Source organism: Apis laboriosa, unplaced genomic scaffold (assembly GCF_014066325.1).
Source record: "Apis laboriosa isolate Shangri-la unplaced genomic scaffold, ASM1406632v1 scaffold34_cov151, whole genome shotgun sequence".
Classification (NCBI taxonomy): Eukaryota; Metazoa; Arthropoda; class Insecta; order Hymenoptera; family Apidae; genus Apis; species Apis laboriosa.
Window position 1 is genome coordinate 4114451 of NW_025222928.1, and position 15893 is coordinate 4130343.

Sequence of the window (15893 nt, forward strand, 5' to 3'; positions counted from 1 at the left end):
AATTTTTATAAAATTTTTTTATATATCATTAAAGATAAAAGAAATTCAATTCAAATTAAATGACATGTTAAATATTTTTTTTATGTATGATGCATAAATTTATATTATACATTTTTTTAAATTTAATCAATTTTTATTTTAAATATTAAGTTTTAAATTTCAGTTTTTTTAATTTGGAAAATTTTTATATTAAATTAATTATAATAGTTTATTCTTATTATATTTTTAATAGACTTTGCATAGAATTTATAATAGAAATTTAAAATATATTTTATTAATTAATGTATATTTATATTGTACTTTAATTTTCGCGCGGTTGAAATAAGAAATTGCGCCGTTTCAGCCAATCAGAAAGCCACTAATAAATTAATGCGCATGGCGTCAGTTAATATTAAAACACGTGGTGACAGTGCGTATTATACCGGCAAAAGTGCATAATTATGTACAATTTTTATTGATATTGTGATATAATTGATAGTTATCAATAGCCTAATAATATAATTAGTGTTTATTTAATTATTTACTAAATAATATTTCAAAATTAAATAGTTTATTATCCTTTTTTATCATTTTACAATGCTTATTTGACAACATTTATATCATAAAATTTCTCATTTCTTGAATCAAAATTTTATTTTAATCATTACATTTAATATTTTAACATTATTTTAATCTTATATATTTATTTTGTTATTTTGATTTTTATTTATATAGATTATTCGATTATTAATTAAATTTCGAAAGTGTAATGAAATAAAATTCAATTAGATGCATGAAAATTTAGTAAGATTTCATTTGTTTTAACAATTTAAAATATTTTTACATATTTCTTTTTAAATTTGTCTATCCAAATATTCGACGTATGTTGTGTTTATGTTTCGTTCACTGTTAGCAATATTTCTTAGAATAATTCTTAGAAAATTGAAGGTTTGTGTTTATGTACGCTCAATGTCGATCGATATTTATATTCCTTCCCATATACATATAATCGAAATTGTGCCGCGATGAGTCATTACGTCGTCGAAATTCGTGCCGATTAGACGTTTCAATTCGTAGCAGGTATATAATCTATCTATTACATAGTACTTATTTCAATAATTATTCTCTCATTTTTTGCATATTACTCTTTAATTTAATATGTACATTATTTGTCTTTATTAATTTTTTATTATTATTATTATAATCGATAATTTTTCTTTATTATCTTCTATATATTTTCTATATATTTTCTTTATTTCTTTTTATTATTTTTATTAAACATATTTGATTCTTAGAATGACCGATAAATGATCCTATTATGATCATTTAAAATAAAATTTGATTTAATACAATTAGTTATTTTATATTCTTATTACATTTATTTTAAATTTGGTTTTCTTTTCTTTTTTTCTTTAATAGTTGATTGCTGAAATAATTCAAAGCGGAAAAAAAGAATATGGACGTCACATAATAACCATTCGCCATGATTAATTGACGAAGATATCTTCTGACGAAGAATTGGTAATATTTGCTTTTGTATAAAAAATAAATACATTTTTATTTTCTTTTTATTAGATTATTCTTAATTTATATAATAATTTATATTATATTAATATATAATTATTACGTTAATAATTGTGAATGTTATAAAAAGACATTAACCAAATCAAATTTTTATTTCGGATATTTTTTTTTATCTTTAAATAAACTAAATTTATTCCTTTATTATATAATTTTCAATTATAATAATTTCAAAAAAATATTTTTTTAAAGAAATGCTTGATAGAAAAAAAGAAAAAAAAAATGTTGAAAAAATATTTCTCTTTTTTTTCTATTAACTGTCATCCTTTTCTATTAATGCAGCTTTATTTTTGCAGAAAATTTTTGTAACTGCGTATAATGCGATCGGTAGAATCAGTGTTTGTTTCGTAATATCATTTTCAATATTCTTTAGAACATAATAATTTTAATTAAATTTAATCTTTCGTGAAAGTAGAGTCAGTGTTTGTTCGCTAATTATAATTTAAATAATAATATAATATGGCCGTATTTTTATTATTATTATTATTATTATATTATTATTTTTTAAATATTCGTTTTCGATAGAATAGAGTCAATTAAGGTAATAAGATATCAGACTTATCGACTGGACGAAAATGTATGAAAGTATTTTCATTTTAGATTTCTAGATGGCGACACAATTATGAATTCGCAATCGCTAGTAAGAAAGTATTTATTTAGATAAAAATATGCACATAATGCAAGACTAAAAAGTTGATTAGGCAAAGGAATTCGAATCTAATTCGTTATTTTTAATATTTTCAACATTTATATAAATAACAAATATGAATATTAGTTACGAATTTAGATTAGATATATTTTTTTTATCTCTTTTCCGTTTTGTTAATTATTTTTGCAGTATCTGCAATAAATTAATGTATTAATGTATAATAATGTTATAAGATAATTTTTCGATTTTTTATGTTACATTTGTTATATAAATTTTTGCAATAAATATATATGTTTATATATGTAGGCGTATTAATATCGAAACAGACGAGCTTAAGAGCGATATTCAATTATTAATTTAAAACGTTTGCCAGAATTTGCCAGAATTTAGAGGTTAATCTCTCTCGAATGCAAAGGATATAATTAAGAATATCCACGATAAATTATATTCATTGAAATCGTTAAAATGGGCGATTTTTTTTTTTTTTCTATATAAAAAAGAATTAAAATGATCCTTGAGCGAAAACAGCTTGTTACTCTTGAATTGATCGAAGAGGATTCTTCTAACGAGCTTGTCATCAAATTACTATCGATCTTCAAGATCGTTCGAGTATTTGAAATGCTCCCTTAACGGATAACGAGATCACTTGGATCGGAGATAGCTCGACGATACTGCAAAGAGTCTGATTTTTGTAACGAGAAGTTGAAGTATTCGTTCGATGAACGTACAACTACTAGATATTTTGTTCAGATCCTTTTGAAACGAAATGATTTGATCGCCTTAAATCACATTTCTATCATTTCTTTGTATCAAAGTCTTTCGATACGAAATTTTCCAAATTTAATTCTAAAATTTAATTCTATAATCTTAGATAAATTCGTACAAATTGCGAGAAAAAATATTTCGTTTCATATATGGAACAAAATCTCGATCGTTAAGAAATCATTGTGAAGAAATCAATTGAAGATGGTATGATAAAGTGATGGCCAATAAGATCCAATTGTATTTATCACTCGCAATCCCATGGATTTTCTCTCACGTTCTCATCGAATGTCTTTTGTCAACCATTGCGAGATACATTAGGCTACCAAAACATGTCGAGGATTTGTTAGGTGAAGGATGACGTAGACAAACGAAAAGAACGTTTTCCACTTAGGAGCCATTCGTTTGATGGGTCATCAACAACGCGCGAATCTTTCTCTTCCCTCCCTCTTCAAAATGACAAAGAAAACGAAGAAAAGAAGAAATTTGTCGATAACTGTCTTTAGTTATATATTCTTCTCCTCGTATTCTTCCTACAGCAGAAAGAGATTTCGCATTTTTATATTCTAAATATAATTCATTTAAATTACGAAACTTAAACTTCGATGATAATAAATAACAATTAACTATTATTAAAAATTATTAAATTATTATTATACATTATTTTATTCGTATTAATACTAGAATTATCGATGCGTAATAATTTAAAATTTAAATGATTACGATTGAAACGATATCGACGAACAGTTTCATCTTCTTCGCACTGTTAAAAAACAACGATTGGAAGAGATTATAGAAAAATACCACTTAAATTTTAAATTATTGAGAATAACGTAGTAACTCTTTGAATGAAAAAAAAAAAAATAAATAAATAAATAAAAACTTCTTTAATAAAAACGCGCTCAACCATGGTTAAAGAGGGACAGGATGAAGCGCGGAAAGGAAGGAAGAAAGGAAGAAAAGAAAACGGATGGTAATCGGCGTGGAAAAAGGAAGTGTTACGCGACGCGACCACCGCGTTCCATCCAGTTAGATCTGGCCTAGGTTGACCAAGCCATCCAGAGAGGCGATATGTCGGAGAGTGGGAGGTGTCCCTGCTGATCAGGAGTGTCAGTTGGGGTGGAGGAAGAGGGTGGATGGGAACGCATGCGCAGTAGTACGAGTGGCAGGGATGCTTGGCCCCTACGAGCGAGACAGAGATACGATCGAGAACGAGACCGATTCTAAACCCCTGGAAAAGGATAGCCGTGGAATAAATGGAATAGCGAGAAGAGATAGGGGAGGAAAAGGAAAAAAAAACAAAACGAAAGGAGAGAGAGAAATAAAAAAGAAGGAATAAGGATCCAAAGGATATGGTGCGAGATACGATGGAGACGAATCGAATGCGTCGATTCGCGAAAGTTGGAGAGAGAAGGGTCGAGTATAGGGTATAGTAAAAATGAAGAAGAGAGGGAGAGAGAGAGAGAGAGAGAGAGAGAGTTAGCGGCGCGCAGCGATAGCTAGAACAGGATGAAGAGCGGCCGAGGTCTGCCTCGTCTAGGCAGCTCCGAGAGTCTACTCCCACCTACCTCTCCTCTTCCTTGCTCGCTTTCTCTCTCTCCTCTTTCAGTGTTCGTTCGAACACGGCCCGGTACGGTTCTGTCGCCCCGTGCTCGAAGGATTCTCTTCGTGATGGGAGCTCGCTGCCGCGGTGGTATCGGCAGGTTCCCTCGGTAGCCGATTCCCCGACCCATCCATGTCGCACGTCCCGTCAGGGTGACACGCGCGATTCTCGCTCGCGGTCCGTACAATCGACACACGTATATATATATATATATACATACACATACACACATATACACACGTATATATACGTATACAATTCGGAGATAAACATCCGGGAGAAGATAAAGAAGGGGGGGGACTTGGAAACGCGGAAACGGAGGAAGAGGGTGAAAAGTGCGTGTCGTGGAGAGAGAAAGAGTGCGGTATCGGGAAGGGGGAGATAAAAGTGTAAGAGTAACCGTGAAGAAAACGTGAAGCTGCGAATTCCTCTTATTCTCGTCGATATTCTTATCGATGGGAAACGAACGGTGGTGAGAAGACCGCACGAAGGAAGGAAGACGCGGGTTCGTACGACGACGTTTGTCGTGCCGTTTGGTTTGAAAGAGTTTAAAAAAAGGAAAAAAAGAAAAAGAAAGAAAATAAAAAAAGGAAGATTCGTATAAATTCGATCAAACGCGTCGATTTCTTGGAGGAAATGGGGGAATCGAGATCGTAGGTTTCGCCAAGATATTCGATCCTTGTTTGGAATCTCTGATCGTTGTTGGAAATAATAGGGAGACAATTGGATCTTGCCACGTTGAATCGAGGCTGGTGGAAAAAACGAGTACGAAACGAGTTACGCGCGCGAGACGTGAAATCGGAGGAAAGATGCCGGGAAATTATTCGACTCGTTGCGAGCCAGGTCTGGTGGTGCCGATATGGAGGCCGCAGGAGAATCTCAATCTTTCGGACATAATCTTCCGCGGCTTCGTCTATTTCTCCCTGTTGTTGTACCTGTTCATCGGCGTGTCGATCGTCAGCGATCGTTTCATGGCGGCGATCGAGGTGATCACCTCGAAGGAGAAGGAATTGGTCGTTCGCCGGCAGGGCAAAGAGCCTCAGATCGTTGTGGTGCGAGTATGGAACGAGACGGTTGCGAACTTGACGTTAATGGCGCTGGGCAGTAGCGCGCCCGAGATCCTTTTGTCGATCATCGAGATCTGGGCGAAGAACTTCGAGGCCGGTGAATTGGGCCCGGGCACGATCGTTGGCTCGGCCGCGTACAACCTCTTCGTCATCATCTCGCTGTGCGTGTTCGTGATACCGAACGGCGAGACGAGGAAGATCAAACATTTGAGAGTTTTCTTCGTCACCGCCACGTGGAGCATCTTCGCTTACGTTTGGCTCTACTTGATCCTTGCGGTCTCGAGCCCCGGCGTGCTCGAAGTTTGGGAGGGTATACTCACATTCTCCTTCTTCCCGGCAACCGTGCTCACGGCCTACGTGGCCGACCGTCGCCTCCTCATCTACAAGTATCTGCACAAGGGTTACAGGATGAACAAGAGGGGTGTGATCGTGCAGGCCGAGGCAGGCGACTCGGACGGCGGGGTGGAGCTTGAGATCAAGCCGCAGCAGGACAGTTTTCACAACATGACGGACGCGGACACGCCCGAGGCGAAGGAATTCGAGCAGACGAGGAGAGACTACATCAACACGTTGAGAGAGTTGAGGAAGAAGTATCCTACTTTGCCGTTGGAACAATTGGAGGTGATGGCCCACGAGGAGGTGCTCGGCAAAGGGCCGAAGAGCAGAGCGTTCTACAGGGTGCAAGCGACGAGGAAGATGGTCGGTGCGGGGAATCTGAGCAAGAAGATCAGCGAAAGGGCCCAGAGCGACTTGAGCGAGGTGAAGGCCGAGCTTCAGAAGCAGGAAGCCGAGAGCGTCGAGGTCGAGAACGTGAACGCGATGAGAATCTTCTTCGAGCCTGGCCACTATACCGTGATGGAGAACGTTGGTAGTTTCGAGGTGGGAGTGACCAGAGCCGGTGGCGACCTGAGCAAACCGTGCACCGTCGATTATTGCACCGAGGATGGCTCCGCCGAGGCTGGTTCCGATTACATTAGCGCCAAGGGCACCCTCACCTTCGATTCGGGCGAGACTAAGAAGACCATCAAGCTGTCCGTCATCGATGACGAGTTGTTCGAAGAGGACGAGCATTTCTACGTTAGGTCAGACTATTCGGATCCCTTTTTCCCGCTCAATTTCCTTTCTCTTTCCGATCGATTATTCGCCCTCGAGTTCTTCTCGACTTTCGTCTTCGACGTTTACGAGCCTCGTTTACGTGGAAAAGGGAAGCGTTAGTTTGACATCGTTCGAGATTGTTTCGTTTTAAAACTCATAATTGGAAATCGCGTAAAAAGTTTACAATCAAATATCCACGATATCATATGTTTGGCAAACGCCAACATCTCGTCGGCAATAAATGGTTTTGAGTTTCGTGAACTTGGCACACGCGACTTTCTATTCGCTCGGGCGTTCCTCGATGGCAAATAGCCTACTGGCCTCGCTCCATCTGCAAAATAATTCCCCTCCCCCCCCCCTCCCCCCAACATTCTGAAAATAAAATCTGTCACGTTTGCTCGTTCAACGACCGATTTTCATTAATTCTCGATATTCCATCGACGTTAAACTGTTGCCGATTAATCCACGAAATCGAATAAAAAAATCGATCTTTGAACGTGTACTCTCGTTTCTCGACTCGACCATGATAATTCTGACGCGTTAGAAAAAGAAAAAAAAAAGAAAGGGAAAAAAAGGGAGGGATAATTCATATTCCGGAAAAAGATATTCAAGGGAAAGGATCAAGGACGCATGGGGGATCGGATTGCAGAGTTGCATGTACCCCCTAGTTTTATTGCCACGGTCAATAACGGCGCGGAAACTCGAACGAGCGCCTCTCTGGCGCACGTTAGTCATCCATTAAAGCCAGAGACGCAATCAACGATTCGAAATTGCACCAAGCTTTCGAGAGACATTCTCTCTCTCTCTCTCTCTCCCCCCCCCCCCTCTTTCTTGAGAGAGAAAGAGAGAGACGACTGAACGAATGGAAAGATCTGATTCTAATGGAGTTAGTTCCATACGTCTGATTCTACTTTTGTGGATATATAATAAAACGTGGTCACGAGTCGAACTTTGTCGTACGTCTTAACACTTGTAATATTGAGATTGCACTTCTCTTTCATCGTTCACCTTTGTGAATCAACGAAGAAATATTAGCTCGAAATTTCAAAGATACGTGTAATACGTCGGTCGGGGATGAAACGTGTGCTCGTGAAAGGGTGAAACCGTTTCGTTGGTCGATGTAATACAACGGCGAATTGTCTTGAACCACGCTGAATGCGTTCATTCGGGAGATAGGAATGGGGGAATCAAAGGAAGGGAACAATGGGTACCGGGAGGTATTTCTGTCAAATACGTTGGACCTTGAAAAATCGTTGTGGCGGGGAAAAACGAGGCGGAGAAATATTACAAAATGTTTCGTTGTTTCGCGATATTGAATCGAAACCTTGGAAAATCGTTTCCTTTTTTTTTTTTTTTTTTTTTTTTCATCCTCCTGATGAAACTAGGTCGAGGTCGAGGAACAATATCCAACCGGAATATAGATAAATAAAAAAAAAAAAAAGAAATCGTGGTTGATTGTGGTGCATTGTTCCGAAGAATAACGAGCGTTCAAATTGATCTAACATCTGTGTTTTCTCTGTTACAAGAGGATCTTGTCGAGGACATCTGTTTAATATTCTATCGATCGATTCGATGAAAGATGTCGATACTTGGGTATAAATTTGCATAAGAAATACTTTTTGTGTTTATCCAACGTTATCTATGCATCCGTGTAAAAATTGGAGAAACATTTAAATTTGTTGTCCCTCTAAAATCACGTTATATCGCAACTGAATGAAAATACAGACTCATCCTTTGATTTTAACGCGAAATATTTCGAAAGACGCGTATTTCTCAATCATCTTTTTCGCGCACGATGACAACAGCGTTCGAAAATATTCGAATTCGTTGCACGAGGTGTACTTTTCTCCTCGTACTTTTTTTCATCGAATCGTGACTGGACTCGATTAGCATTCGAGAGCAATCGAAGAGCAACCCAGTTCTCCTTTGGAAAACAGGAAGCGGATTCGATACACCAAGACGCTAATTCGAGGGCGTCTGTTCTGGCCGTCGACTAGCTAGCCACGATAACAAATTGATAACGATTGACAAATCGTCGGGGAAGTGCATCTTTCAATTAACTTCGGGCCGGATGGCGTGCGCAATTTCATTATCGTTTAAATTAGAGCGTACAAAGGGTACAGGTTACTTGCTCGCGGCTTCGTTTGAGACTGATGCGTGTCTATTACCATCGTTTTGTCGTGACAATATATCGTGACAAATTTGTATTGAATTGGCTCGAAAAATCTTGGAATCGTCTCGGTTATTTTAATTGCAAAGATTGCGTTCGTACGAAGGATGTTCCTCACCTGTTCGACATCTTTATTTTTTCTCGTGCATCCCGAACCCATCCTATCGTTTATCCGATCGAACGAGATTATTATAAATATTGTATCTTTTCATTTTTTTCATATCGATCATCGAAACATCGGTATCCATTCTCGAACTCGTAATAATCGAATTCGAGATTGTCATCGAGATTTTCACATTTTCTGAAAAATCTTTAAAAGTTTGTTTGAATTTTATCTTATCCGATGATTTCTCTCGTTTTAAGATCTGAGAAATGGAAATGAGATCGTGCTTAAGTTTCTTTCTCGAACTTTTTAATTGAGCAGTTTTTTGATTATCCAGTTGGTAATTTTTCCATTTAAAGTCTCGTGAATTCTTTCTTAGCGAAAGTAAGTGTTTCGTGAAATTTTATTCTCACCGTTTCGAAATATTCAACCGTTGTTAAAGGAACCTCAAAGCAGTCTTGAAGTATTGAAATTATCTTTTAAAAAGAGATACGTCAATTTTCAAGAAAGTCTTTCCACAATAATTAATTTTTTTTCTTTTTAACTACGCAATACAATCTGTCGATCTCGCGAGTTTTCTCGCGAGTGAAACGACGAGTCACGGCATAAATTTATTTTCTTATCTCGCGGTGAAAAGAGATGGAAAGGTTTCGATAACGAGGAAACAATGTCGCCTTTTTTTTCTTTCGATCGTTAGAACGAAGGTCCAGGTCGAGGAGAGAACGATTAAAAAGCAGGAAAGAACGAAAGATTTCCTTCCTATCTATCGTTTAAATACGCTCTCTGTGTGCGTATTCACTACGTGTCGAGAAAGAGGGAAAAGTGAAATTTTTTTTTGTTTCGAATTTTTCAATCGTATTCCCATCTTCGCCGATGAAGCGAAGAAACGCAACTGAAGCAATGAGGGCGGGACTTGTTTCGAGTCACTTTCAATTATGCTTGTCTGACCGACTTAATCCAAACTTTAGACTGGGAAGGAAAGCAATTAGGTTAGATGGGCTGGTTTGATCGGCGGAAGTATTCCATTGCGTTGCGGTTATGACACAGAGTGCACGCTCGTCGCTATGACAAATGCGCGGAGAAACATTTTCTCTTAACAATAAATTTACTGTCATCGGTCAATCGATCTTTATTCTCGACAGAGTACGAATTTTTATTGAAAAATGTGCTAAATTCTAAATTATATACCTATATACTTTGTGTCGCAACAATTCGTGTAAAGTGACAAACTTTGATTTTATAAAAAATGTGAAAAAAATTACTTTGTTTCACTAATCTATTCACTATCTATCGGAAAAACTTTTCATTCGAAAGCCAATCGTATAACCGAAAAAAAATTATATACGAAAAAAAAAAAAAANAAAAAAAAAAAAAGAAATGATAAAATTGTTCAATACCAATTAACTCTAAAACGCAAGGATATTTGATATTTGCCTCATCGTAAAACACGTACGAAATATCATTTTATTCGCTGTTATATTAATGTAGAGATTAAATTAATAACATCGAATTTATTACAGATTAAGCAACGCGTCCCAGCCAGCCATGCTAGTTTCACCTAGTTTAGCGACCGTGATGATTCTCGACGACGATCACAGCGGCGTGTTCGGATTCCCCGAAAGGGATATGGAGCTCGTGGAAAGCGTTGGCCAGTATCCTTTGCGAGTGATGAGATACAGTGGGGCAAGGGGGCGCGTGGTCGTCCCTTATCGCACCATCGAGGGTACCGCTAAGCCTGGAAAGCAATACATGCATACCGAGAGCTCCCTCACGTTCGAGGACAATCAGACCGAGTAAGTGCAATTAATATAATCGTAACTTTTTTCTTTCTTTTCTTTTAAGAATTTAAACAATTTAGCAAACTTCGTTTGCGTTTGTCGCATACGATCGCAAATTCGTCAGAGGAGAGGGATCAAAGTGAAATTCTTACGGTTTATATTTATAGGTAATTAATCGATCGATTAATCACGCATCTAGCTCGAGGGTGAAGAACGTGACTCGAAGTTTAGGGGATGAATTTCGAATTTGTGTCCCCCTCCCCCCTCGTGGACACGGAGGGAGATTTATCGGCGACCTTAATTGGTTTCTCAACGGGCGTAGTAGCGGGCCGTTCCGTAAAGAGCTTTGGATTAGGTAATTCGGTGGGGGGCGATAGGCCATTGCCAGTTATTAAGCTGCGTTTTTTTTTTTTTTTTTTTACCAGGACGAGCGTGGCATTCCATTTTTGGAACGACGAACGGGTGGAAAGATAGGGAAAGCGTGGAAATTTATTCTTGGCCTTAATCGAATTTTCTAGCGTGATGGAGCAGTCGGGGAGGGGTTTTTATCGAGCGATCTTTTTATCACGCGATTCCAATTTAAAATTATTCGATGCTTATATCCGTGTTCGAGCTTGTTGCTTATTATTTGTCGTGTTGACCGATCGGAAAATTTCACCTCGCTTCCTGACGTTTCACCTCTCGTGATGTTTCACGAGCCGCGATGCTTTGAATACACGAATGAAAGTTGACGAGAGCAAGTTGCGACGGAGGCGATTAAATCGAAAGTTAAGTTTTTGAAACGTTGTAGAAAAGTTATTAAGAAATTAAAGAAACGGTTATAAAATAGTTCTTGGAACCGTGTATATCGTATATATTCTCCGGAAAATTCTTTCTTCCGTCGCGTTACTTTTTTGCATCGGTGCAACGAATACGATTGTAACAATAATCGAGGAGGAAACAACGATTCGAAGGATGATCGATAATCGTGCACTGTACGATGGGAGGTAACAATAAGCCTATAGAATTGAGTAACGGCTCGAATATTATGCATCGAGTCGCGGATTAATGGAATTTAAAGCTGGTTGGCCGGCTCGATCGAATAAATTAAACCGAAGCTCGATGAGCTGAGGTATAAACCCGGGGCGGCGATGTATAATATCAAGGAGCGGCTGTTTCGTCGCGTTCGAATCGATTGTTATCGTATTCTGGTTCGTCGATTATCAATCGTCGGACGAATAATTGGAGCGTGGAAGGGAGCTCGAGGGCACCGAGGGCTCGTTATTGCATTTTAAAAAGGCCGATTTACCACGCGAGCCTCGCATTCGAATAATTCCAAGTAAGAAATTCTTGTGGGAAATATATTGCGAATTATTTTATTTGTTTTCGATTGCAACTCCAGTGTTAATCGCGACAATGAATGAATGAAAAATATTGGTTATTTACATTATTTAGACAAATTATCGTTGAGTCTGATCTGCGACGTCCTTGTTTTACTTAGACATTTTCCTTAATCCTTTCGAAACAAATTTTTCTTTTTTTTTTTTTTTCTATGCGATATCATACAAAAGAAATATAGAATAGTAGCTTGAATCTGATTTTCAGAGTAGATCTCGTTTCTAATTCTACGTTCCAATAGCCTATTTCGAGTAATCCCCCAGAAAAATCCACCAATTCTTGGAAAGTTTTTCCTAAATTCACAGGAGCACTTTACAAAAACTTTTTAAATTTATTTCGAATACTTTTAGGAACAAGTACTTTTAGGAGAATAATAGTTTGGAAAAGCGCGATTCGCGAAGTTCACGTTCGAAGGAAGGATTCTTGGGAAGGATATTTTACAAACGAGTTCGATTCAACGTCACTTTTGTCGATCAATAATCGATGAAATATATTTTTGTAAGCATCGATCAAGCCCTAATACACTTCGAGCCTGACTTACGACCCTCCTCCCCCCTCATTCTACTTTTAACTCCAATTCTCAAAACTTCCTAAATTTACTTCGAGGATTGAGAATTACTCGCAGAAAACAATACCCATCATACAAGATCGAGAAAAATGCTGCCGTAAAATTTACCGAGAAGCTGGAAAATTCGACTTGGTTTATTCGAGGCTCGATCGCCAATCAGCTTAACGAACGCCGTCCTTTCCGGCAAAACGAATCTAGGAGGAAATTAGAGAGGGAAAACACGAAGAAATCGAGGCCAGTAGGCAACGGTAATAAGGGATCGGTTTTAGCTGAATCGTGGTCACGCGCGACCCCATCTCACTTTTTACGACCCCATTAATTCCCTTGCGTTCTTTCGATCGCTGTTCTCCTTTCCGCCGCCCCTTTCCACGCCAAGATTCGAGAGTCACGATAGAAACCACCACCAACTGGCCGTCTATGGGTGAATTACTTTTAGCCAAGAACTACACCCGGCATTACTTATCCTGCCGGAAGAAGGTGGCTTTTCTACTTCTCGAGAGAAACGAATCGTTTCCGGCTTGTGTGACGATGTAAGTAGCGCGAGGTCAATTGGCCGCTCCTCTCCGATTGTTGTAGGCTTCGTAGAATTTTTCATTAAATTTAACATCGAGTATCAAAAATTATCGATATTATACGTTGATGCACTTTTTTCCAATTCCAATCTAATTTTTCGGAACTCGTTAACGATTCTGAAAACTTTGTTTAACTCGATAGGATATCAAATTAGTCGATCATCAAAGAAGATCGAGTCTCGAACATTCGAAGAAATTTAAATTTAATTTTAATTTTTGTCAAACGATATTGGACTCTGTATTCAAGAGGAGGAGTTCCTTTCAGTAGGAATGATCACTTCCGACCGTATATCTTTCGTAAAATCATTCGAGGATAATTGGAAATATCACAATATACAGGCAACACGTATAAACACTCGATGTTAAATCTTATCGTTAAAAATTATTACAAGGATAATTCAAAATATCACAACTATTTGAATATTCAACGTTGCGAAAACAGATGCAAAGACAGGAATCTTGCTTAAAACAGAGGTACAAGTTTCTTTTCTCATTTAACAGCGAGCGAGCTTGGCCGATTTTCGCCGGATCCTCGACGATTGCGATCTCGATGTACAATACCCAGTCCGCACGAAAGAGCACGAGGAACGAGAAGGCGGTATTTACGAAATATCCGGAGAATTTCACGGGTCCAGAATAAACCGTGGGGAAGGGAGAAAGGGGAGAAAGAGAAGTGGAAGCGAATGACGCAGAGATTCGTTTCATTTTCGCGCGTTTTCTCGCAGTTTTTCGAGAGTTTGGCGCGATGAAACGCGAAACTCGTCATCGTGACGACGCGCTTGTCTCGCCCGCCGCTAGATAGAATTTTCTCGTTCGAGACAAATGACTTTCGTTTCTTCCTCGCCCGAAGAACGCGGTGAAAAGTCGAGGAAGAAGCAGAATAGAATGGCGGAGGGTTTCTTATTCTCGATACACGATATCGTGTTCGCTCGTTTTCTCCCTTTTTTTTCCTATCTTCTCTCGCTCTCACTCGAGACGTTGTTTGGGTTGACGGAAAAGTTTCTTCCTCGCGTTATCGCGACTCGTCTCAAATGATAACTAATTCGTCAAGTATATTGTAACAGAAGAATTCGAAGGATTTATAAGAAAAACTGATTGATCTTGATTTCAATCGTCATTTTGTTAAAGAAAATTTAAATTTATTTTATAGATTTATATAGGGAAAATTTCTGTAAAAATCTTTCGAAATAACTGAAACAATCCCTCGGAATCCCCGAGGAATCGAAATCGTGCAATCTCGAATTTTGCGAAATTTCTTTTTAAATGGATCGAAAGAAAATACGACAATGATAATTCGATGTTGACGTTCTTACGGTATTTATAGAGTGGATAAACGACGATAATATTGATAATACAAGAAAGGGGGGAGAAACGAAGGGAAAGGGGGAGCATGGAAAGCCATTGAACAAATAAAAAAAAAAAAAAAGCGCGAGTCTGTAAGTGGACTAATAGAGGGGCGGGAAGCCCGTAAAATGCGGCATGTTACATCCCTGCGCGCCCTTCGTTCCCCTGGCAAGCCTGTTAACTTCTCAAGTGCTAAACACCCTCGTATCTCGGCTGCTTCCAATCTTTTTCCACGTAAAAACATACTCCTGTCTCGAGAAAAATCGAGGCGATTTTTTTCTCGAGACGGAAAGAAAAAAGAAAATTTCTCTATTTTTCTTTTCCTTTCCTTTTCTTTTCTTTTCTTTTCTTTTCTCCCCGAAGGAAATTATCTTCGTTATTTGTACAAACGCAATACTAGAATTCTAAAAAATTAATAAATGAAATATTGTATATCGTATCGAAGAGTACGTACGTTTCATGGTCACGTACGTACTCTTCCCCCTTCAATCGAGTTTACGAGCGTGAAGCCACAAGCACCGATGTTATATTATCCCGATGAAAGCACGAGCCTTTAAAAGCACGTCTATATCTTTTACGGGATAGAGAATCTGTCGATAAGTTTGCATCTTTCAAACTGATAGATCTAGTCGGTTCCTCGAATAATACTCGAACAATTCGACGTTAATGGAAATTATATCGTCAACTCTTCCTCTCTTCCTTTTTTTTTTTTTTTTCAATACACATATCGATATCGATTATATTCCCGCAATTTTCAATTTCAAACTCGTATCCTCGTTTCAGATTCGAAATTCGAAATTTTATTCGCGATTCATTCCAAATAAATCAATACAGAGAGGAGAGTCGATTCTTGCTTCTAGGAAAGTTTAGATCGAAGGTAATTCGAAAAAAGCACGATGAATTTCTTCTCGGTCTCGAAATATCGCGGCGCGCGATTTTTCAAACGGAAACTTGCCGCTTGCTATCGCGTTACACAGGGAGGAGGCCATCCCTGAAACTTTGATCCATTTAATCCATTTTCGATTTTTATCCGTCGAGCGTGCGGAAAGAGAGTAGACGGGGGAGGGGAGAAAAAAAACGCAATTACTCGACCGTTCAAATATTTACCGAACGACGAAACTGGGAAGGATTCCGCGTCAAATCGAACGAACGTGTGTGGTTGATTTCGGTAGGGATTGGTTCCAGGTGCTACAGTTGGTTCGTGGAACGGCTTTGTTGTTCCAGATGCGATAAATCAACGTCTCA

The 15893-nt window shown here is 38.1% G+C and overlaps 1 protein-coding gene and 1 long non-coding RNA gene across 3 annotated transcripts in view; both read left to right on the forward strand.

Moving 5' to 3' along the window:
- Positions 1-759: 759 nt before the first annotated feature.
- LOC122715070 lies at positions 760-2274 on the forward strand. The gene is made up of 3 exons (XR_006346769.1): positions 760-1059; positions 1399-1500; positions 1857-2274. It is a non-coding gene; the product is annotated as an uncharacterized LOC122715070 (long non-coding RNA).
- Positions 2275-4497: 2223 nt separating this feature from the next.
- The window catches only part of LOC122715064 (sodium/calcium exchanger 3), a 98790-nt gene continuing 87394 nt past the window's right edge, over positions 4498-15893 (forward strand). For both annotated transcript variants that reach the window (XM_043936977.1, XM_043936978.1), the window contains exons 1-2: positions 4498-6723; positions 10530-10802. In XM_043936977.1, the coding sequence (XP_043792912.1) occupies positions 5384-6723; positions 10530-10802 (1613 nt within the window). In that variant the 5' untranslated portion in view covers positions 4498-5383. The remainder of the gene's footprint in view (positions 6724-10529; positions 10803-15893) is intronic.